Below are 26,037 nucleotides of genomic sequence, written 5' to 3'. Positions count from 1 at the left end.
CCCCCTGGCAGCTGTGCTGTGGGGTGCCACAGCATACCATCTTGTCCCCCATGCTGTTTAACATCTATATGAAGCCCTTGGGAGCAGTCATCAGGAGCTTTGGGGTGAGGTGTCAGCAGTATGCTGATGATACCCAGCTCTATTTCTCTGTAACATCTGAATCGGGAAGGCTGTGCAAGCCCTGGACCGCTGCCTGGACTCGGTGGTGGGCTGGATGAGGGCCAATAAACTGAGTCTGAATCCTAGCAAGATGGAGGCGCTGTAGATTGGTGGTTTCCAAGTTCAGATAATTGGTCAGTTGCCTACTTTGGATGGGGTCGTACTCCTGAAACAGCAGGTCTGTAGTCTGGGGGTGCTCCTAGATCCATCTTTGTCACTAGAGTCCCAGGTGACCTCAGTGGCTAGGAATGCCTTTTACCAGCTTCAGCTGGTAAGACAGCTGCAGCCGTTTCTGGACCGGGATAGCCTAACCACTGTTGTCCATGCACTGGTCACCTCTAGGCTGATTACTGTAATGCGCTCTATGTGGGGCTGCCCTTGAGGTTGGTCCGGAAGCTGCAGCTGGTGCAAAATGTGGCAGCAAGACTGCTAACTGGGGCAGGGTATCACCAACATGTCACCCCACCGCTGAAAGAACTGCACTGGCTGCCCAAGGATCGAGTTTTGGTGTACAAAGTCCTATACAGTTTGGGACCAGGATACCTGAAAGACTGTGCTCTGTAGGTGAGGGCCTCCAGCAGATACCATCTTATCAGGAGGTCCATTCTGCACAACATAGGAAACGGACCTTTCGTGTGGCAGCACCTACCCTTTGGAGTTCCCCACCCTTAAATATTAGACAGGCACCATCTGTTATCTTTTCAGCGCCTACTGAAGAACTTCCTCTTTCAACAAGTCTTTTAAGTTCAGACCTTATCCCAGTCTGCTTCTGTGTTGGAATTGCTTTTTAATATGCTTTTAAACCTTTTTAAAAAAACAATATATTTAACCTTTTTTAAAAAAAGTCTTCAAAGCTTTTTAAAAAAATGTTTTTGAAGTTGTTTTGTTTTAATTTATTTTAATGTCTGCTTTTTTGATGTTTTGAAGTGTTTTTAGTGCTTTTGTCAGCTGCCCTGGGCTCCTGCTGGGAGGAAGGGCGGGATATAAATCAAGTAATAAATAAATAATAATGAATAATAGCTTTTCCTGGACTATATCACTTCAGACCTTTCACTTCTATATTCCCTAACCTTAGGTCAGCAACCAAGTTACACCCCTTCCTACCATGTTCATAAGCGGAGTAGAGAATCTCCTTCCATTGAAACATTTAGAAAAGGGCTGAGTAGGCATCAGTCTGCAGTTGAGGTTCAAAACATACTGCCTACAAAGTCCTAGGGCTATATCACTGTGCTTTAACAGTCTTCTGCAGTAATGACTGGGGCTATAGCTTAGTGGTAGACCACATGCTGTGCATGCAAAGAAGTTCCAGACTGACGCCACAGCACCTCCAGTTAGGATGATTTCAGGTAACAGGGACGTTGTATGTAGAAAGTATTCCCCCCCTTTGTTTTACAGTTACGGATCAGGCATATGTGGGTTGTTATGAAGAGAATCCAAGTAGAGTTAATATTAAGGGTGGAATTTTAATCTTGTATATTTTGAGAACGAGTCCTCTCTCTCTTACAAGTGAATCTGGAAGCAAACTTATATGGGCCGCTGGGGTCAGATTAATTGTTCTGGCCTATGTACTATCACCTGGCTCCTCTCTGGTTTTTACCATCATTCAAACTTAAGCCTTATTGACTACATGCTCAGTACCTGCATATTCATGTATGACGACTGTGGGGCAAGACGTGCTCTTTCAGAGTTCTGCTGGGCTGCTGCCGCCCTCTCAGCTGCTCGTTCACTTCCAGGTGCTTTTTTATCAGCCACTGGGTTCTCTGAAGCACTCAGCTCAGAATCTGAAAGCAACCTCTCTGTGGTGCTGTAAAAATGAGAGGTTTTTTTTAAAGGGGATAGCATTTGTTTTCAAATCATGCACAGTACTGGGAGACCTTATAGCTTTTTTAAAAAAGTAAAGCTATAGGAAAAAAGAATTATTCAAGGACAAGACAGATTAGGTATTCATCTTTAAACATCTGGATGTAAATAATAATTACATATAAAGTACATATTTCAATAGAATTTAAGCCAGCTTTTTCAGAGATGATGTAGCCAGCAGTCTGCTAACACTGGCTTTAGCCTCCAGGGACATCAGTATTAGTTGCATTAACTTTCTGAAAACTCAGTTCAAAGTGTGAATGGAGTTTGGCTTGTATCCCAAATAAACATCTGTGGAGGGATATAGGTCTAATAGCATGTGAATGTGGCCCATATGACTGGTCAAATATCTTATGGACTGACTGTTAATAGAAAAGGCTACTGAAGTGGCAACTAACCTAGAAGAGTGTTCTGATCTGGTCACATAATTTCCTGTCTTTGTGCAAAGGAGGGAATACAACTCACTTGGACCCCACCCATACCCAACTGAGAAGCAGCAACCACATCACTCTGACAATATAACCCCCACCCCCACCATTACAGTTACACTTATAATCTACTGAATAGTTCCCTTGGCAGAAGTATGGTTTGAACCTGACAAATTTCTTATGGACAGCTAGTGTAGTGAGTATGAGACTGACCTATAAATCAAGAAGTTCCCTGCTTAAACCTGACTATTCACTAGATTTCCATGCATAAGCATTATTCTCTCAGCCCCAGCCAATCTCTTCTGTAAGGGGGGGGGGTAACAGCATTTATTTACCATACAGGTTGTAAGCATTGTGACAACGTAAGGTTTATGTAATACTTCATCTCTATGAAGCATTAGTACACAGATAGCCCTTCAATAAGAAAAAATTAAGGCAAATGCGGGTCATCAAGAGATCACCACACATGTGGCTATTTCACTCCATGTTGCTATGAATTTTGAGAAGCCCTGTACTTCAGGACACAAGTCTTAACTCCAGAGTAAAAGTTTTATTAATGACAGAATTAACCACTCTTCTCCAGAGCACATGAAATATGTTACTGCCTCTCAGTACTTTGTATAGGCATATTTATTAAAGTGACATACTGTAAGTGAGAGTTTTTGGTGCCTTGCAATAGCTCTACTGTTTGCCTCTTTGCACAGGATTGTTTGGAGGAACTCATCATTTGTTTGAGATCACTGGCATTTGCTGAATGTGAAGGACTTCTTGGCATGCCCACTTCGACAAAAGCATCATTGCAACCTACAAAGAACAAAGAGAAGTAAGTATCCACCAGGAATTATTTATGGCTAGCAAAAGTTTTACCATTATAGGGACTGATTTGATAGCCACCAAGATCTTTCAACAATACTGATTCCATGAACACTGATGTGTTGACGCTTCATGCATCCCAATTTATATTTTAAAAAAATTATTTGCAGTTTGTAAGATAGCTTACAAAAAATCAGTTAAACACAGCCACAATGAGTAGCAAAACTATGCAAAGCAAAGTCATGTATCATTTATACAGCAAAATAATAATTCACCTTTCCTTGGTGCAGAACTTTAGTTTCCCTTAGCACAGAACTTTGATTTCTTTTTGTAAATCACTTAGAGGTCTTTACATTCATGTGGTATATAAGTTTTGTTAAATAAATAAAATTATTTTCAGGAAAATAATACCCAGAGACCTAAAGCAGCTACACACACCCTTGAAGGTGTAATATTAGAAACTATGCGAATTAACTATTAATAATAATGGTCACCTCTATAATTCACCTTATTTTAAAACTAAGAAATTGAATTTTAAGGTGCAACATGAAATTTCCCCCCTTTTGCGCAATTTTACTGGCTTGGTTCAAATGCAATAGAAAAACATTGTTTGCTGATAGAACTACAAGGTGTCGTGAATTTTGAGCTCATACATTCCCTTCTTCCGCATTTTGTCTAAACTTCAGTTTAGAACAAACTGGGAAGAAGATTTAGAATTCCTCCCCTTTCCAAGGAGAGAGAAAGCATGCGAGCCCAAGGCTCATTTCTATAGCTAAACATGGTTTATTTTACTCTGAGCCATGCTACTGAGGAACTCATATGAGATGAATGACAATGGACATTTAAAGGCACCCCTCAGCCATCTATTTGATCTTGAGCATCATTCAGGATTTAGCAGGGCGACGACTTGGGAGTGTTGTTTAAGCCAGCAGCCTCTCCTTGATATCTGCTTAGTCTCTTAGTACATCATTTACTCAGCTGCTGTTTAGAATGATTCATCACTAATTAAAACATAAGCTTATCCTCCATCTCTCAGGAGAGGTAACTGCCCATCTGTAGTGAGAGGATGATACAACATCAGAAAACACAATACATATTTTGATTATACCTTCGCCAGCATTTGCCTTGGTGGTCACTTGTTCTGAGGCACTATGGCTACTTGTCTGCCTGGATGGATCACTGTGGTTTGGACCTAATACATTTTCACCAAGTGATGCAGTATACTTCATAGTTGAGGTCTGGAATAGTTACAAGGATGTTTAATCATAATCTTACTCTAAAACATTTTAATGAAAAAACAGTAAGAACCAACAAAAAGCAGTATATCCTTATATTAATTTACAAAACCCTCAACAACTTAGGTCCAGGGTACCTTAGAGACCACCTGAACCCTTATATCCCAGCTTGATCACTGTGATCATCTGCTGGAACATCACTGATAATCCGCCAAATTGACGAGGCTCATCTGACAACAAGAAATTGAGCCTTTAGTGTCATGAGCCCAGTCTTGTGGAATGCCCTTCCAACAGGGATTCAGCAGGCACCTTCTGTTCTTTTTAAATGCCAGCTGAAAACTTTTCCATGTCATCAGGCTTATGCTGGCAATTGAGAAATTATCTTTCTGTAATAGTTAATTGATTTCTGGTTTTAAATTTTATATGGTTTTATTCTGTGTTTATGTATGTTGTAAACCACCTTGATTTTTTAATGAATAGCGGTATACAGATATTTTATAAAATAAATAAATGTAACCCACTTTGTGATTTCCAGCTGAAAAACAGTATATAAATGCCTTAAGTAAATGAATATAATTTAAGCCCATTTTACAATAGCTAAAGTCCAACGGTGAATGGTGAAAGGGGTAGAGTTTTAAATTGTTTAAAAATTGTGTTTTAAATCGTATATTTGTTTTAATGTTTTTGGTTGCTGTAAACCGCCCAGCGAGCTTCGGCTATGGGGCGGTATACAAGTGCAATAAATAAATAGAGTTATGGGAGAGCCCATACAGTGCAGAAACTGCCATGGGCTACACCCCCCCTCCCACTCTATGAGCTACCCAAGCTGTGACTGGAAAATCCAATGGTATGTTTCACATGTCACATTAAGGTAGCCCATCATCATCAAAAAAGTATGGTTTAATGTGAACTAGCTGCATCCTGATGAAATCATGGCTGCTTCACTCCTCCCCTACTGCTGCTGGGAAACAAGGCATAATCTGGCTTGTCATGTCATCCAAACTCAGGCTCATGGTTTGTTTTCTCCAAACAAGGCACAAATAGAAAGCCAAGAACAAACCTTATCTTCTGTTCAAGGTTGGCCATTATTTAAGCTGGCTGAGGCTGATGGGAGTTCTAGTCCGACAACATCTGGGACTTAAAGAGACAATCAGTTCTGGGGCTGCATTTGGATGCAATGCTAAACTATGGTTTAGCATGTGAACAAGCCTTGGGCTCATGTGCTCCCCCCTTCTTTTCTCCTTCAGTACAGCAGTGAGGAGATTAGAAGTTTGCACTTTCATTTTCAATTAAGTGCAGTTCAGCTTTATGTCCAAATTCAGAAAAACTGTGGTTTAGTCTAAACTATGATTTATTGAAACAAGCCAACTTGAAACTATGGTATATGAATTTGACTGGTTACAGTAAACCATAGTGATAACCACAGTTTGTCTGGGTTTGCACATGAAGCTAAATGTAAATGTACTGCCTTCAAGTCGATTCTGACTTATGGCAACCCTATGAACAGAGTTTTCACGAGGCTGAGAGGCAGTGACTGGCCCAAGGTCACCCAGTGAGCTTCATGGCTGTGTGGGGATTTGAACCCTGGTCTCCCAGGTTGTAGTCCAACACCTTAACCACTATACCACACTGGCTCTCTCGCTAGGCTGTGTTTAACTGAAAATGAAAGTGAAGGCTTTCAATCTTCTCCTGGCAGCTGGGGGGGGGGAGAGCGCATACAGACTCAAAACATATTTGTATAATGCTAAACCACAGTTTAGCATTATGTCTGAATGCTGCTTGTATCAGGACCGAACACAGTAAAAAAGTGCTAATGTCAGATTTCTTCCACCCACTCAGAAGGAAATATATACATTAACCTTTGTCTACACTGTCCATCTTTAATGATTATGTTACCTTTTGCAATCATTAGATTAACAAAGACTTTAAAAGGTGCCCTAATTAGTCAGGGCAGGTGGTTTTATACTGTGCTTGCTTTTTTAATATAAGGTTTAGATTACCTAAATGTTAAATTACTTAGATATACTTTTGATGTCAGTTGACTGCACAATCCCAAATCTATTTACTCATAAGTAAGCTTTGCTTAGTTCTATGGGACACTGTCCAGTATGCATACTTAGGACTGCAGTCCAAGTAAATTTACCTTTACATGACCATTTAAAGAAGTTGGGCTTTTCTTGTTTTCTGCTTGCATGCCGTTAACATGAATATCGACAGGGGTCAAGCCAGGAGGGGGAGATGGTGTGTTCTGGCTATAGTTTGGCACTCCTGATAGAAGAATACTGGTTAAAGTGGCTTGGGCAGTAGATGGCATCATCAGATGGGGAATAGCAGAGAAGCCTGTAAGAAAATGTAAAAGTTTCTAGATCAATAACGTTTCTCATTTTATATTAGTGTACAAGATGTCTAGAACAAATAAATTCATAATCTGGAAAAAACAGCACAAATGGACAGTTAATTTGCAATTAAATAGAGCAGCAATTATGCAGATTCTGAATATAATCCAGGCTCAAATAATAGACATTCCATTGTAATCAAGGTCTTTATTACCTTTATTGTAATGAAGAAAGTTGATGACATTAATGCTATAAACCTTTGTAGAAGTTAGCAGTTCTTCATAAATAAGATTCCACACTTTTATGAAAGCCATGTTTTATAGTACATTATTCAAAATTCTCATTATATATATAATATGAAAAAAAGAATGACTAACCTGTAGCAGTTGTATTGGTAATTGAAGATGCCCACAATGTTGGGCTAGGTGTGCCGGAACTTGGACTTTGCAAAGGACTAACAGAACTATTGAGAGCATTTAACAGAGAATTTGGAGTAGCAGACGTGTTGACAGACAAGGCTGTTGGACCCAGAAGACCTTCAAAATAAATAAATAAAATCTTATACTACACATGCTTGTACAGAAGTCATTAAGTAATGCTTTTAAAAGGCTAATTCTTCAAATTAATTCTGCTTTAATATCACGTTAAAATACTGAAATTTTCAAAGAGGAGTCAACAAAAACCTGTGGCGCCCAAGATAGCCACTTTCCTTCCTGGATGCTGACACTAACTGGACATGAGGCACTGCAGCTGTTCCTCCTCACCCCTCTTTAAACACTAATGATGGGGGATCAACATACTCTGGAAACTAGTCACCAATGGATTGTGTTTTAATTTGAAATCCTATTAACACTTATCTCAGTTCTTTTCCTTTACATCTTCTATTATTCCAGCTGTTCCTTCATTGCCAACAGCTTGTTAGATGCCCAAAAGCCCTTATTTCATATCCCATGCTTAGTATCTTCCATTACTTCTCTTTAGTTAAATGCATGGTTAAAACACACAGCTTGTTTTTTCCCCGTCCCCCACATTCATAGGATGAAGTTTCAACATATTGTAGAGTATTGTAGACTGTACCGAGTCCAGTAAGTCCAAGCCCAGCTGAGGATAGGATATCCAAACCAGGACATGATAGGCCAACAGGACATGATACCGTGGATGGGCTTGCTGCTATGGGGACTCCGCTGCTTTCAAGGCCCAGGAGACATTTTCGTGCCTCGTACATATTTAAGGCATTTCGCTCGACACTTTTTACAATTACAGACTGTAAGAAGGAAAAACACAGCCATGAAAATATAGTAAAATATTCCAAACAATTCTGACAATTGGCAACAGTAAGAGAAATTTGCTTACAAACCCACTGTTAAACAAAACTCATCCTCTGGCATTAACAGGAAGAGAGCACGTAGGGCTGTAAAACTAGCAGGCCTTACCTTAACTTTTTGACTTAAAAAAGGACTTGTGGAGCATGGGAATGGTACAATCAGCCTTGTTTATTTTCTCGGTTGCAAAATAAAAGTTACTGAAACAATGTTTCCGTTTTGTAACATTTCAAAATAAGACAAATGTTTATGCAAAAATGCATTTCTCATGCAGCGGTTTAGGATTACACTAGGTTGGGGTTCCCAAGCTGTGGTCTGTGGGAACTTTATCCAGGTGGTCCATGGCACGCCTGTGGATTTGTGGTTTGAAGATACAAGCCAGGGCGTCCATCACATTTAATATTCATGTTGATTTTTAATTGTATTTTTATTGCTTCTTTTATTTTTTATATTGTATTACAATTTGAATTATTTGGAATTATAATTGTTACAACAGAAAGAAAAATTATTAAGTGGTCTGCCAAGACCCTCAGCAATTTTCAAGTGATCCATGGAGAAAAAGGTTTGGGAACCACTGCACTGGGTAATTGGGTATCAAATCTACTTTCTATGTACACAGGAAAAGTGAGATCCCTTCAACCTTAATTGACTTCACAACTCCCATTATCCTCTTTTCTGCCTCTTCTTCATTCAAAGAATGAGATTTATTAACAACCAAAATGTACTTCAGTATCCAAACTAAAACCTTCTTTCCTTCTTAGGATGAAGATTCTTCTTAGTAGATTTGATACCAAACATACCATGCATGCTATTGATTATCCCCATTTTCAAATTCAAGACTTTTGAGGTCCATATCCTACACCCCTGCCCACTGCCAGCTTCATGAACGCATGTCTCTTTCCCTCCATGCATTAACAATGGTTCAGTGTTACATGTGCACTGACACACTGTGGTTAATGCAAATCAAGGTTCCTTATAAACCAGAAATTGAAACCATGGCCTATGAGAAACCTGAGGAAGGGAATTGCTCCAGAGTAAGAAGGGGGTGCAGATTCAACAGTCCAGCTTTCATTTTGCAGTCATGCAATCATGGTTCGCAGGAGGTAGTGTGGCTACTGCCTGAGGTTGTGTAGCCCTGCTGTAGGCTCCAGGTTCTGAGTTGTGGATGCAAGACTTAAAGATTGCACAGATTGCCAATTTAATACATGTTGATGACTCCCTTTCCCCCTCGAAGACAAGTAGAAGTATTAAAGAATCAATTATTTTCAATCTATAGAGCTACGGCATTTGTATTTTTATTAAGGCTTGAAGACCAATTCACATAATCGATATTCACTTATCAAAGGGTTGTGTGTTGACCCGAAACGTGTTGGGCTACAATAAATAATCTTCGTTACTTTTCCAACCCCACATTTTGGTTTGGTTTGGCTCCTCGAGGATTCCCCCCTCTCCCTGGCCGGCATGGCCAATTCACATAATCGACTTCTCTTGCCAGTTTGAAGTAAATTTGTGTATGGGGAATAGGCTGTTTAACTGCCACACTACAGGCAGGATCCTAATTAAGCTTGCCACGGCAATGCTTCCAGAAGATTATTGTGGTGAAGGAAAATCAGATTCTGGCTACATGATAGGGAGCTCAAACAATTATTCCTTCTTTTGATCTTTCAACCCAGCCTGCCCTCAAATTGGCACAAGTTGCATAACAGCATTCCCACATCATGTAAAATCAGCCTGACAACTGGTGTTCCCCCCCCTGCTTAGGTTTTTGTATTTGTGTTTCTTAGCTAAAACAACATAAAGAGGAATTAGACCATATTCTTGCTTCCTTGGAAGATTATTATTATTTCTTATTATTAAAGTTTTACTGTGATAACAAAAGCAAACTTTTTTTTGTTCAACAAGCTTCAAGTGGGGTGATAGAGCCAGTTCAAATAAAGCCAGCTACAAAGTGGTTAATAGTGTATATTAAAATCAAGAATAGGGTGCATGATTTGATATTAGTGTTGCCGTGTTTAGTGTTTCTTTCTATTAAGTACTAAAAGACAAACATGTCACTCCCCCTCCTGTTATTTCACATATCTGTACACAAGAACTACACAAGTAAAAATTAAAGGGGAGAAAATTCCATAGCACTTCTGCATTATTAGAAGTAGAATCTTCTTACAGCTGAATGGACTAGATTCTCCTGTTCAGAGAGTTCAAACTGGCTTCAGAGCTGCTATAAATGCAGAACATTCATAATGAATAATTCTCAATAAAAAGCAAACCTTATTTTCAAATGATACACATTTGTTGAATTTTGTTTTGGTTCATTTCTGTGCTGCAGAATGAAAGCTTCATTTGCCCATAGAAAGAAAAGGTTGTGTACCAACCTTGCTTGGTTGCTTTGGCTTTGGTTTAATACTAATGAAAACATCTAGCTGCTCCATTAGCTCAGTTATAAAGTGTGGTTCTACATCAATTTCTTCCTTCATATCAAACATCAACACAAGAGGAAGGCAGCCCTGAAAGATTAAATACAAAACCCAAAATGAAGTTACTATTGTACTTGACAAGTTGTATTAAAATTCAGAAATCACTTAAATGTGCCTTGTACGCAGCACAGCAGTGCAGAATCTGAAGTTTCCCACTGTCAATATGAACAAGATTTTATCTCCCATGGTTTGAGATACTTCTAACATGCACCTGACCTGCCAACAGCAGCACTGACAGCTTCTGGAAATCTCAATAGGCCCAGTAAATCCATGCTGAAAACGGAGGTTTCTCCATGTTGAAAACTGAGATGAATTTTCTGCACTGCAAATATGTGAGTGGACAGCAAAGCTGTAAATCAGGCAGTGGCTGACAATTGTGGAAGGAAACTGATGCATGTAATTTCCTATCACTGAGTTCAGAAAGGCTGTGTGACCAAGCCCCTGGGAGGCTGCTCTCCCTGCCTCCCAGAAAGAACATCAAGGCAAGGGTGAGATCAGTCTGGCTCCCATTCATCGGTTAGAAAAGAAGCAGGTGCAGGGAGCTTGTTTCCCCTTTCCCTGCCAGAGAGAAGACTTAGTAACTAAGAACTAGTGCTCAAGTTTGTTTTTCCTCCTTCCCAATCCCTTCTCCTTTTGTGTCATGCTTTCAGATTGTAAGCCTGCAGGTAAGAACCACCTTATGACTGATCACTGTACAGTAGGGCCCCGCTTATACGGTGGGTTAGGGATCAGGCCCCCGCCGTAAAGCGGAACCCATTGACTTTAATGGGTCGCGTCGCACGAAAATGGTGCGAAAATGCCGCAAAATCGGCTTTAAAACAGGGAATTTCACCTGATTGAAAGCCGCCGCATCAGCGGAACGCTGTAAAGCGGAACGCCGTAAAGCGAGGCTCTACTGTACACCACTCTGGGAGGATTTTTACCCTAAAAAGCAGGGTAAAACTTCAAATAAAGTTTTAATTTTTCCTTCTTTATACCTTGCAACTAGATTATTGTTCTTCAGCCTTGGGTCCCAGCTGTTGTTGTGCTACAACTTCCATCATACTCAGCCAGTTTAGCCAATGATTAGGGATGATGGGAGTTGTAGTCCTGAGGTTGAAGAACATTGCTCTAGATGAACCTTGGTGGCTTTGACAGAGAGAGATGCAGATGCAACTATGCATAAACTGCGAAAACCAGATAAAGATGTTTAATTCAGATGTGGCAGAAGCATATTTAAGAGACTGACAAACTGTTTCATAAAACTCTAGTGGTAACCCATATACACCAGTTAATTCAAATGTGTGAGCACAGAATGTTCTAAGAGAGCAATGAAAAGAATACATATAAGCACATGACTGGCAATGAGAGACAACTGCCATATCAAATATATATTTGTAAGCTGCTGTGGGACATATATGAAAAAATATGGGAACTCTAGAGGTGATGTGTGCCTGAAAGATTTGTCGGTTAAGATATATATTATGCAGAAGGATGCAGATCTGGATACGGGATGCTCACTCTTCCTTTATGCTACTGGGTAATACTGGCTACAGATGGCAAGGTGCAGATGCAAGACTTGCCATTCAACACAAGAGGCTGCTACTGGTTATGGTGATTCTGGATCCTCCTGCCTTCCAGCTTCCTGAAAAATGGTTTTTTCTCACTGGTGAAATTGACTGGTCTCTTGGCCATGGGGTGGGGTGGGGAGAGACAGAGATAAACTCTGAGAATGTCCACCTTCCACCTCAAATATCTTGCTGGTATTTATTTTGAGGGGAGAGATGAAAGAAGGGGTGCAGAAGGACTGGGTGATGAGATGCAGGATTACTCCTTTGCCTCTGAAAGGATGGCAGATTGGGTGTTGACAATGTGCACCTCTTGGTCCCTTCAGCAACGACTCATTTTCTGGGAGCAAATTATTTGAGCATAATTGTTTTGAACTCAGATCTTTATTGAAGTGAAGGAATTATCACTACCAGCTAAGCAACCATGCAACAACCTATTTGGGACAGGTTCCAAGAAAGGTGGAAGAAACCAAAACTGAATCCAAGGCCAGTAGCTAGCAGAGGACAATTCAGGTATGGAGACAGCAAAAATGTGCATCACCAAGTAAAGTGAACATGCTCTGTTCAAATTCAGCAGAGTGATAAGAGCGTGGATGCAATCATCTATCAAATCTAGTCCATTATATATAGTAAGTGCTAGCTGAAACATGTTATAGCCACAGAATGAAACGTGCATTTTCATAAATAAATTACTGTGCTCAAATATGGACATCATATAACATTACATTAACAAGCAACTAAATATACATGAAGCAATTCAACTCTGTTTGCAACAATAAGATTTTCACTAGGTTTACTCTAGAGATCAAGAGCACATTCCTATACATGCCTACTCAAAGGAAGTCCAATTGAGTTCAGAGGAACTTACTCCCACCCAATATCTAACACAAATTTAATTTTTCAATTGTTGTTTTTGGTTTAACGTCCACATGAAGCCACCGAGAGATCTTATTTGGGATGCAGTGTTGACACCCAACTATTTCTTACGCTCATTAAACCCTATCGAGACTGTGGAGGTAAATGAACCACTGTCGAGAGATTGGTAATGGGCTGGGTAAGGGTCAATTTCAATTTTACAGAATATGGTAGGTAGGTGTCTAACTAGGAAAGGGCATGGGAAACTCATCTTGCTTGTCTTAACATGACTACACTGGCTTTCTGCCCATTTCTGGGCCCAACCCAAAAGCTGTTTTTAAACATTTAGCCTCTCCAGTTACTAAGATCTGTCCCAGAAGCCCTTCTCTGCATCCACCTCTGCATCTGAGGTGAGGTGGGGGACACCTATATAGGGCCTTCTCTGCAGTCGCACATGCATTCTGGAATGCCCTCTACCCTGGAAGGCTTGCTTAACTCTGAGCCAAGTGAAGACATTTTTATTCACACAGGCCTTTTAAGATGTTGTTTTTATACTGCTTTAAATTGGCTTTTATTCGCTTGGCTGCTTTGCCTTCTGCTGGTTTATTGTATTTTTATTGATTTGTTTTTATAAACCACACTGAGAGGCCATAGTCTGAAGAGTGATAAATAAAATTAATAGGCATAACACGCTGTAGGTTAAGAAGGGCTTAGTCACACTTGTAAAACTTGCACTTAATCTGCTCATCATTGTTCACTATATTTAAAGATATAAAACTCTAATGTTCTTTTGAGCATAAAAAAACTTTAATTTAGGATTTCTGATATTTCTACATAGAAACTAACCAGTATCCCTTATGGTGTTTGTCTAGGAACATTCCCTGAAGACCATGGTTCTAGATTAAATTTCTTCCTCCACAATGAACACTATTAGCTGGATTTTCAGTATCAACAACATATTATAGATAAATGGAACCATGCCTTACCATCCCATTATATGTGTACTCCCTTGCTGCATTGAAAGAAAGAATGGCCATGTTAGTTACTACCGACTGGATGTATATGTTTCAAGTTTGTTACAAGCTTGTGATGCAAAGTAGAACACTGTAGCTGTTTTAGGGCCAAGGGAATTCAAAATGCAATTCCCTGTACCTTTAAGTCTCAAATTCCAAAATTCATAGTTCATCAATCCAAGGAAACACAGGTTTTCACTGAAGTTAAACTTTACTGATTTGAGCCACTAATGCTGGTATTTTTCAACAGACTTTTGCAAATTTTGTGCAGAGATATTTGCAGGTTCAAATTACTTAAAAACAAGCTAACATTTGCTTCAGGTTAGAAACTCATTGGCTAAGTCACAAATAATTTAACTATGAGCCCCTTAATACTATGGGTATGATCCAGCCAAGGATAAGCATGTTTAGGGAAATATCTGAGCAAGGGCTCAACTCTCCCATTAAAATAAACAGGACTTAGCAGTGCTTAAGTCTGCCTGGACCAATCCTATTAGGTCTGTGTACACCTAAGAATGTTATCTCTGAATGAGACACACTTGTGTTTGTAAACACATATATCATACATTCAATGCCTACTTTTCACTAAGGTGGTAAACCTGTGCTTTGGTTCATATGACGTATTCTATCCCAGACACAAAAAAGTCTCTCTGCACCAGAAAACCAAAAAGGAGAGTTGAAGCCAAATCTTGTTTTCAACATCCCAGTTTTCTATGAGATTTCTCTTTTGTATGGAGGAGCATTCTAATCACGCAAATCCACATAGACCATCAGCCTGAAGTGAGACAACTCAGACACAGATTTACCTTTTCAGTGAGAACTAGGAATTCCTGGTCTTGCAGACCCAGGAATGGCAGCTGATCCCTCTTTACTGTATACTTGCTGACAAACCCAAAGCCCTACCATCTATTTGATTGATACCATCCTATGATTGTGGTGTTGCTGCTCCTTGGCAATTTCCACAGCTTTTAATATAAATTAATTTACCATGAGATACTGTCGGGCAAGACAGACTGACTCAATAGTGCCCTGGAGGTAGACTGTGGATTTCTTCTGTGGATTACTGGGATCGGGGAAATGGATCTGAGCACCAGTTCTCTGCATTATATGTTTGATGTTGCTGCCATTCCGACCCATCATAAAGAGATGATGTTGAGCTGCTATATCTAGCTGTGTGCTCACAGGGATTGCAGAAGCCAAGCTTCCAGCCAGGTGCTCCAAAAGCATAGCTGTTCCTTCCTATTTAAAAAAAAAAATTGAGAAAAGCTTACATTAGGTTACTCATATATTCTGCATATCAAAAGGAATGAGACTTCTCCAAATTAAAGCAAACGGATTAACAACATAAATGTTTGTGTGCCCAGCATTGTAATAGATACTTGGTCTGGCTCAAATACATACTCCTGCCTCTCTCCCAGTCAAACTCACATGGTTTCTGAGTGTGGGTGCTTGCAAGGACAAAATATGCTAAATCCCATGTAAACACCCTAAAAACTATCTGGAGTAAGAGTGGGCTAGAGGTGTGGGACGCATAACATGTAGTTCACGGAGTGGCAATTTCTACTTTACTATAATAATTTCTAAAATAAGACAAAGTAGCTGTTTAAAAAAAAGATTGGAAAGGTATTATGTTGTCTGATACTAAAAATGAATTGATTAGGTTCAAGATTTATCTGCATGAAGTCTGTGGATAGGCATGGACTGTACAACAAGTTCCCCAAGAACTCCCTCCTCTTTGTATTCAAAGTTGGGCAAAACAGGTAAACATACCACCACATGTGACACGGGGATCACTGCCAGCAGCCTATTTCCAGGCTTGCCTTGCTTATATCTGTCATTACAGTCCAATGTAGGTTTCCCCAAAATGCTACAATCCTTATTTAGGAAGATCAAGAACAAAGGTCACAGTCCATGAGGCCTAAGCAAATGAGACTGCATGAACATATACATCCGCATACATGATCAACGCACAGAGGTAAACAGGGTCTTGATAGTGGATGTGCAATCCTATCACACAAATGCACACTGGTCTTGCCCACTTTACACTGACATGTGAAATAGGCTCAAGTTTCAATCTACAAATGTAGGTAATTTATGAAATTCCTATCTGTACTAGGATACCAGAGTTGTGACCTGAAAAATAACTCAAACTGCAGTCCCCATTATACATGTGCACTCTTGAAAGAAGGCTCTATGACAAAGTTTATTCCTTCTTCTTGTTCAGAAATAGCTTGTGTTCTGTGAACCCATATACTTAGTCTTGGGCAATTTTCCTTATTGGTTGGGAATGTCAGCCACACAAATCCAAGCAAAATAATTAGAACAGATATTAAATCCACCTATGCCTTTGCTGCAATCGCAATCATTTTAGCTAAGTTGTTACCTTCACAGAACTAGCATTATTCTGAGATCCTCTGATGATGACTGTAGCCCCATATGTCCGAGAACGCTGTTTAAAGGATACTGAAATGTTATATGTCTGTGATATGTGCTGAATCGTAGGAGAACTGGGATCAGGGATTGGTTGAAGGATTCCAGCTATAGGTAATTCAAACATCAGTACCAATGGGAGCAGCTCCTAGAATGGGGAAAAAACCCATAGCAAATGTTCAACAAGTAAGAATGTCTATAATTAAGCTACATATTCAAAGCAGTCTGAAAAACCATTTGATGCCATTTGCTATCTTACATTTTTACAGTCCCTGTCAGAAAGGAACAGGAGTCATATTTTGCGAACTCCAAGCATCTGCCTCTAGTTGGCAATAGAATAGTTATGTAATTTCTAGATGTGACATCAGAATCAAGGGGGTAGTATTAACATTCAGAAATTGCAGGAGCCTAGCTAAAGTCTGTGCTTGAGAACTGCCTACACATCTTCTGGGACATTTGTCCACAGAAGGTATCCATTACATTGTCATTGCGAGCCAACTGTACAGCCAATAAAAAAAGGGTGAGCCTTTCTAACTGTAGCTAAAGCAAAAAAAGCAGCATGACACTCACTGTTTCAGGACCCAGGGACAAAAGGAACAACAGGCACAGTTGTATATAAGAGGGTTTTTTCCTACTCCCCCCCTTGCCACCGGAATGTCAGTTAAGACAAATGGTTTGAAAGAAGTTCTGTTAAGACCTGCTACGCTCAGAACTACACAGCACTGCAACCAAAGATGGCAACGGTCAGCCTGGTTTCTACTCTCTTGGTCAACAGAAATATATAAAAACTGGCTTGAGGGACATGAGGAAGGAGTCAGGAGGGCTAAGTGGAAGATACTAGTGAGGTACCAAATTGTGTCTCATGGATTCTAGCATCTTGTGATGATATACTAGTTCCTGGTTCCAACAGGAAGGTCAAAACAATGAATACAATGAGCTATTGAGCTATATTTGTAATTCTTTACTTCAGAAGGTAGAATAATGATAATGATACATTTAGTCACTTGTTACCTGAAGATCTCCAAGTGACTTGCACATTAAAAAAGATACATTATATATCCTATTTACCAAGAGCTCCACCCCTGCTTACTTCACTCACCAACTCTACCTATTACCAAAGCTCCCCCCACCCCCGGATGGGTCACCAAACCTGCCAGCCGGCCTTCTGGCTGACTTCCAAGCTGCTGCTGCTGCCGCCACCACCACCAGCCTCTCACCTGGCCTCATGTTCAGGCTGCAGCTGTCAAGGCCACTGCACAACTCACCAGACTGTTCAGTGGTGTTTGCCACTGGGCCCCGCCTCTGCCACCATGCTATGAAGTCATGACAGCATGACAGCTTACATTTATATATATATATTCACTAATACGCAAAAAACCTTGCAGTTTAAGAATGTACCTATAGCCCACAGATATTTCTACCAAACTTAAAAAAGCAGGGAAATTGGGCAGCTATAGTGAATGCACCAGGGGAGCAGGAGACCTGACCTCCTCTCTGAGATATTGGACTGCCCTACAAAGTTGTCAAAATGCAAACACAATTTGGGTTGGTCTTTCACAGTCCAATCCACTTGCTGTGTAGCTTGGAAGAATTTGGTAACATGTGCCTCTGAGCATATGGTGAGTGGTGGCAACACCCGCCATCTCCAAAGATGGAGAATTATATTTTTGTATGTTTGTTGGTGTTCTTACTTTGCTTCTTTCCTGTGTTACTAATGTTTCTACAGAGAATCTAAACCAGAAAATTTCCCCCCTCCTTATTCATCCTAGAAATCTGTGTCAAATGTATTTTTATTAATTTCAAAGCCTTTTTATTGGTCATTGTCATGTGATGGTGAAGACAGCCTTTTGTGTTTTATATTGGAGGTTATGTTCTATTTCTATTTTGGGTGAATTAACAGTTGAATCTGAAACTGCAGTTTGATGTAAAATCAGACTGATCACAATATGTTGCTACTTCAGCAATGACTCTAGCTGTTGGAAAAAAGAGGATGCATGTTTTCAGCCTGCTATGTTTAAACCACTTTATTTAAGGCAAGGTGTTCACGATCAATTAAAAATATAGAGCACATCTAGAATTTTGCTAGAATATATTTCACCTTCCACTGTCTTATCTTGTGCAAATTGAGATACTTCTGAGGTCCACTGGAGACTATTTTGCAGAAGTCAGTACCATTATTCCACAATTATGTTTGGAGTTTTTTTAGTATAAATTTTGCAAAGTGTTGCTGTACTTCACATATTCATAGAAACAAAAGCAAAAGAAAATGATTTCCTATAGAAAACTTCACTAAAATTGCAAAGTAAATCAGACATATTTAAAGTTACCATCTCAACTATATCAACTATCTTAATAATGTTGCTTCCTCCCGGCTAAAACAAGATCAGCACAGGACATATCTTCTTTCTATTATTTGGGCTGATTACAGGTGTTGCCACCACTTACCATATGCTCAGAGGCACATGTTACCAGATTCTTCCAAGCTACACAGCAAGTGGATTGGACTGTGAAAGACCAACCCAAATTGTGTTTCCATTTTGACAACTTTGTAGGGCAGTACAATATCTCAGAGAGGAGGTCAGGTCTCCAGCTCCCCTGGTGCATTCACTATAGCTGCCCAATTTCCCTGCTTTTTAAAGTTTGGTAGAAATATCTGTGGGCTATAGATACATTCTTAAACCGCAAAGTTTTTTTGCGTATTAGTGAATTTCCTTGCTTTTTAATCCGGGAGGTAAGAAATGGGATCCTGCGCAAGTTTGCTGAGAATGGATTGATCATTTGCAATCTATCTATCTATATATATATAGAAAAAATACAAAACACTGAATACAAATCTGAGTGAATTTGTATATGTGCATATGCTGTGTGTGTGTATATATATATATACACACACACATACATACACACACACACACACACACACACACAGAGTCCTTTTTTGGTAAACAAATGAGGTGCTGCTATTCATTCCTTGATTAAGGTACCATGGGTGCCAGCATGAAATGGCTAGCAGAGGAAGCAAAAGAGGGGCCAGTACTCTGTACCATGTACGTACATACATACGTACGTTACGTGTGTGTTTATGTGTGTGAGTGAGAGAGAATGATAATGATAGGCGTTTTGTATGCTTTTAAAAATGGGGTATAATTACCGCATTAAAACACACACACACCAACCCCTCCCCCCATTGATATAGAGAAGTAGACCAGGGGCACAATCCAGACCCTGGCTGGGAAGCAGCAAATCACAATGGAGAAGCAGAGCCACCACCACATCCACTACAATCTGTAACCATAGGATAAACTGTGGCTATAAGTTATGGTTAAGGAAGAGAGACCTTAAGTGTAATCCTGGCTTCAGTCAGCACACAGGCAGCCTAGCTGCTGTCCTGTGGTAAAAAGGACTGGGGAGGAGTAAAACAGGTGCAAGCTCTTTGCTGGGAGCCAGTTCTTCACATAGCCCAGTAAGCCCCAGTTTGGCTTATCATGATGAGCAAGCCAGGATATTATCTATGTCATGGATTGAGATGAAAACCCAAGACTGGCTTCTTTTCAGTCTTAATGAATGGTCAAATACACAAGCATACTTGCTTTAAAACAACAGCCCATATCTCCTTTGAAAAAAAGCTTAATTTCTTGCAATTTTCTCCCCAAATTGGAAAGAAGCTAACTTCTAGGGGAAACGCATGGGGAAATCAGTTAAAGCACTAAAAGTATGCTCATATTTACATCAACACAGTCTGCTTTAAAAACATGCAAGCTGGCATTTGGTATTCTGGCCTCCTATAGCACACTGTTACACTGCATTGAAAATAATTCTGCCAAACAAGTTAAAGCAACTCCATAAAGATCTATAATATCCATATCATATTAGATGATAATGCTACCTCCTTTAGAGTGACAGTGCTGAATGCATGGACAGATTCTGCATATACTTCCTCAAACCATTCCACCTACAATGCTTTGGATCATGGAGACTGACTGATGCCCTATAAGAAGCTGCAATGCCATCTTTATGTCCCCAGTTTGTTCATATCTGAGCTTTACAGTGCAATCCTATGTCTAATAAGGAATCCCACTGAATTCAATAGGCTTTATTTCCAGGTAAGTGTGTAAAGGATCACAGCCTTAATTTCTTTGGAATGGCTCAAGTTTGGGAAAATGATCTTGCAGACCTTATCTTGATTATTTCCTTAAACAGTAACCTCGGAGCACATACAATAAACTAATGTGGAGAAAGGTCATAATTTGGTGTTTTTAAGATTGTAATACTAAGCTTAAATCTCATAATTACCCGTATTCTAACTCTGGCAGACTCAACTCCAGCTGGCTGCCCCGCAATCGACACCTGTGGAAGTTGGAACACAAGATTTAAATTTTAACAATTATAACTTTTTATTCAGGGTTATGAATCTGTTGGTATCCTTGACACTTAAAACATAATGGAATGTTTTGATTTCTTATTGAAAAGACTCTAATTGCAACTTTTTGCAAACTCTGCAAGGTATACATTAAATTCCTAATCAAACTTAATTCAGAAAGTGAAATAAAGCAATGTGCTTATAAAGCAATGTGCTTAAATATTGTATTTCAATTAAAGCTATATTACGTGCCAAAACAGACTAGGCCACAAGAAGTTTTGAAGTGTTTCCCCCCCTATAAGTTTCCCAAAGTGTGTTCTGCCAAAGATGACCACTGTATTTATCAATAAAATGCAGTCTAAAACTTTCTGATCACTTGGGTAGTTGGGCTGTGAAAACCTTTAAGACCTGCTGCTGTCACTGCTGCAAGTTTCTCTCTATACTCAGAAGGGTTATGGAAGTTAAGAAAAGAAACTTTTGATTATTTGGACTGCAAACAGCCGCTTCAGATCTGCACACAGTCCTTATTAAGTTGATCCTGTTGACTTGGCACTGTACTCTTAACCAATGTAGACATTCAGAAAGAAAGCACTCAGTAGAGCTTTCAGGACTATATAACTTCAGAATGGAGGTGGATATGCTTAAGAACATAAGAACATAAGAAGAGCCTGCTGGATCAGGCCAGTGGCCCATCTAGTCCAGCATCCTGTTCTCACAGTGGCCAACCAGGTGCTTCATAAGGTTGTAGCTGCTAGATAGTTTTGCTGAACAGCTGTGTTCACCCAACACAAAGCCAATCTTTGTTTCCACCATGATTTGATCAACAAACCATGAGTTGTCTCACAGACAAGCAAACCAGCCACAGATTGCTTTCTCAAATTTTGGTTTGTTTTCCTGTTGCTCTTGCCACATGGCTCTATGGGCTGGTGAGTGTCTGGAGTGGGGTGGCCAAACAAGCCATGGTTAAGGAACCAGGTCTGCCTGATGCCTTCAGCTGAGGACTTTTGAGTGCCAGGTAAATATTTATCATTTTTCCAGGCATTTGATAGACTGAGATTATGCTGTTTTCTTAGTGTGGTGCCAAGATTCCTGTGGCTGTTATGGTATTGTGTTGTAAATGTGAAAGTGTTGCAAGTGATTTGGAGACCTCCAGGAAACAAGCTGCTAACAAGGCTAACAACAACAACGGCTGATTGGTTTAGATAATATCAAACCATAGTTAAAACAGGCCACCATTTGTAAAACAACAAACCCTCACTTCTTATGATTGTTTCCTGCCAAAAAAGGAAGGAACATGGTTGTCTGGCTGGGTTTATTTGGATGTTCAAATAAAGCTCACTTTAGCTAAGCATACCATGGCAAAGCATTATGTGCAAAGATTGGGTGACCAATGGCTAGAAAATGACCATTTAAGCATGCGCACAAACACACGGGGGCAATTAAGGAAAGACAAAACAAATTCAACAACCTGAAAAAACTGGTTACATACTGGAACACAATTTTGCAAAAATTATTATTCTATAGTATTTTCTATAGTATTATACATATTATGAAATAGTTAAAACTTAGGTGGATGGTGACAATAGAATAACCCCCTAGACCAGGAAGTGGCTAACCTGTGGCCCTCCACATGTTACAGGACTGCAACTCCAACCACTGGTCATGCTGGCTGCAGCTTATAATATGATGTTGGATTCCAACTCCCAAAGGACATAGGTTAGCCATCCCTGCCCTAGATATAAAACAAAACAAACTTCTGCATGTGAGAAACTAGTGCATCAGTGCCTTCTCCTCAAAGTGTTAATGTTTTATGCAGAGATTTTTCTTATGGGGGAAGCACTGCAACATGTATTGCAACCCCTCTTCCCAGTACATACACATGAATGCCAAAGTGGTCCCCCACTTGGTGTGTTTTCCCCCTCAAACTACAGAATACTACAATATGCATTTATGGAATAGGACATAAATAGGGCCAGCCTTATCCTTACACAGGTTGGCAAGAGATGCTTGGGGGTGGGGCGGGAAACAAAGGCGCTGGAGAACAGGGGCTGTGTCTTGTATGTACCCTGCCCTGTGCTTCCGAGGCTATCTTGCTGCCCTCAGGTGCAGTGGAGGCTGTTGTACTATCATGTTGTATTGAAATAAGATTCAGCGGCCAGACCATTTGTTTTCTGCATGTGGATTTAGAGTGGGGGAGAATCTTTTGTCTCCGGCAGCAAAATGCCTTGGGCTGCCATGAACATAATCCAACCCTTTGCTCATACGTATGGATATTGCAGCTCAACGCAGTCTTTTAAAAATACTCACTTGATTGCTTTTTTCTGCTTGGTTATTTCTATTAGAATCTGGGAAATGGATGTGGCAACCTGTTTCCTCCATCACTTTCTTAATGTTATTTCCTCCTTTGCCAATCACATGAGAATGCTCTGTGTGGGATACATCCATCTTCAGGGTGACTCGATTACTCTGGAAAAAATGTCAGAAGTATTGTTTTATTGCATTCTTCCAATACAAAATAATATATTAAAGCTGACTTTGTCCCACACTTTATGAAAAATAATGGCTTAAATGAAACAATGGATGAGTTCATTTTCAAATCTGAATACCTGTCGACATTTCAGAAGATCAATTTTAAAAACATTTCTGGTCTGCAATTTAGCAAGTGAAGCATTGTAGAGTAAGTGAGCATTGCTTTGATAAAGAATGCACGAGTTATGGCAGGCATGATGAGGGTTTTAATGAACTTTTTGTCTCCCAGTAGACACCACAAATTGGCAAATAGATTTTCTAAGCTAGAAATCTTATGACTAGATTCTCCGTTCATTACCAAATGGTTAAGTAGTTGTGATGTATATAGATATGGTGAAGTCCTTTTTTTAAAAAAGGCTTTTGAAAGATAGTACACTTTTAAGTAATATTTTGTATTATGCCATATTACCACTTCAAACGATATAAGCAGTACAAATTATAGGGTCTTTTGCCTTCTACCCTGCCCCAGATTCCATAAATGGTTTTAAGAAATATTAGTCCTGTCCTCTGTGAATTTGTCTACCAATAGCGATTAGTCATGAGAGCTAAAGTGAACCCCCAGATTCAGAGGAAGTGGGCCTTTGAATGACAGACGCCTAGGACATATAGGAGATGGCCATTACCTTCATGTCCTGCTTATAAGCACCCAGAGGCATCTACCTTGACAAGAAATGAGGAACCTGTAGTCTCCAGATATTGCTGGACTTCCAGCTCTCATCAGCCTCAGCAGGTATGGCCAATGCGCAGGCATGATGAGAGTTGGAAGTTCAACAACATCTGGAAGACCACACCTTCCCCATACCTGGTCTAGACAGACCTTAAGAACTGCCTTGTTGGTTCAACCCTCCACTGCAGCTGCCTTTCCCCCTGGCCCTGCTCCAGTGCCCTTAACAGCAGCATAACACTGGGAACTTGAGAAGGTGAAAGCTCTTTCACTACAGATTCCCATCCATTAAGTCTGTCTACCCATCTACTCTTAGAAGCACAGGAACAGAGCCAGGGAGGAAAAAGAAGCAATCCTGTTCCTCATAGCTCTCATGAATCCAGCTATTTCATTCATTAGAGGGTGCTAGTGAAAATGCTCATGGATTATAAAGTTGGTTACCTAGGATGCAAATTCCTGACCTATGGGAAAGGACCATTTTTCTTTAGATTGATACATCTCTCCCCACCACACATGCTTTGAACTCTAACTAAGCTACCCCCTGCACCGTACTCTGACAAAACAACCTGCTCTCCCAAGGTCACCACACAGAATTTAAATACCTAGGATTTGTCTTGGGCAAATATTAGAATTGTAAATTATATTAATCTACTTTAAAATTTAAAAATCCTCTATTTCAAACTGTTACTAGTCACTGGCACATCCAATGGCTAAGGCAAATCCACAGTATTTAATACCAAACTAAGCCAACACCACATTGGAATAATGACATTTCTTTAAGGTAAGGAGTACTTGTGTTTTACTCTGATATTTACTAAGCATCTGGACACTGTTTGCAACAACATCATCCACTATATATTTTAGAAACTTGTTTGTTCGCTATGCATCTGGACCTCTCCAAATGTAACCAAATTTTGCATGATGGTTCCTGAGATCAAGGATCAGGTTTTGTCTGTGTTTGGATACAAATGGATGCCATTTTAAAGCAATATGGTTAACTGAATATTTCAGAATTACACTCATTTCAACCACTGATTTCAAAACTGTACTGATTTTTTGTTTTGTTTCTTAGAATCCCAAGAAATGGCAGGTATGAGGCTGTTAGTTGCTAATAATATGCAATGAGCAAATTAAAGTTTAAAACAAGGAGCTATCCCTGGACCAAGTCAGGCTGCGAGTGATTGCTAAAATCTGGGGCAAATACAGTAGGGCCCCACTCATCAGGCAGGTTACATTCCAGACCCCTGCCTAAAAGTGAAGCCTGCCGAAAAGTGGAACTCCTTCAATAAAATGACGCCCGATACCCAAAAAACGCTGTAAAAGCGGAACAAGCACCATATGAGTGGGGCCTTACTCTAATTTTAGCCGCCGTATTAGTGGGCTGCCGAAAAGCGGGGCCCTACTGTAGACGATAATTGTGGACCTTTAATGGAGCTGCTGATGAAACTCCAAAGTGTAGCTTAGCTCAGCAGGGCATAGCAGCAAAAGGACCAGGGAGGGAAGCAGCCACAATCTCCTCTCCTGGAGCCTGCACATTTGCACTATAACCATGGTTTGGGTTAGCATTAAGTGCAAATCAGACTATTGCTGCTGCTCACTTGAAAGAGCAGCTAGCCAGGATTGCATGTCTGTTTTCTTTTTACACTTGGGGACATTTTCCATGCAATTGTAACCAAATGGGATGTAGAATTCCAGTTTAATTGCTGCAGTGCATACAGTGACTTGTGAGAAAACAGCTTTTTTCTTTTTTAAAGATCTCTACAGAAGCAGGCTGCACATGACTTAAAAAATAACCCAGTTACCAAATCCCAAAGTTCTCAAAAAATACTTCAGAGTTTCTGATGGATGCTGTCACTAACTCATTACACATGCAAAGCTGAACTGCTTGAAATTACTTGAAAGTAGATTAGATTTAAAGATGGAAATAAGCACTGGCTGTATTATTGAGGAAAAATTTAAATTTCAGTGAAAATGTCTGGGTTTTAATGTAACCTAAGAAGGTTCAGGAATGT

General features: G+C 40.0%; 1 protein-coding gene across 3 annotated transcripts in view; it reads right to left on the bottom strand.

The window, feature by feature from the left end:
• BICC1 (BicC family RNA binding protein 1) overlaps positions 1-26,037 on the bottom strand; it is a 180,091-nt gene that overhangs the window by 11,576 nt on the left and 142,478 nt on the right. For all 3 annotated transcript variants that reach the window (XM_061635061.1, XM_061635059.1, XM_061635060.1), the window contains 11 exons: positions 23,140-23,298; positions 20,766-20,819; positions 16,426-16,620; positions 15,030-15,281; positions 10,526-10,657; positions 7,909-8,095; positions 7,209-7,367; positions 6,639-6,835; positions 4,369-4,498; positions 3,095-3,251; positions 1,798-1,963 (listed from right to left, as the gene is read on the bottom strand). In XM_061635061.1, coding sequence (XP_061491045.1) covers positions 1,798-1,963; positions 3,095-3,251; positions 4,369-4,498; positions 6,639-6,835; positions 7,209-7,367; positions 7,909-8,095; positions 10,526-10,657; positions 15,030-15,281; positions 16,426-16,620; positions 20,766-20,819; positions 23,140-23,298 — 1,788 coding nt within the window. The remainder of the gene's footprint in view (positions 1-1,797; positions 1,964-3,094; positions 3,252-4,368; positions 4,499-6,638; positions 6,836-7,208; positions 7,368-7,908; positions 8,096-10,525; positions 10,658-15,029; positions 15,282-16,425; positions 16,621-20,765; positions 20,820-23,139; positions 23,299-26,037) is intronic.

Source organism: Rhineura floridana, chromosome 7, assembly GCF_030035675.1.
Source record: "Rhineura floridana isolate rRhiFlo1 chromosome 7, rRhiFlo1.hap2, whole genome shotgun sequence".
Lineage (NCBI taxonomy): Eukaryota > Metazoa > Chordata > Lepidosauria > Squamata > Rhineuridae > Rhineura > Rhineura floridana.
This window is presented reverse-complemented; position numbering and strand designations above follow the sequence as displayed.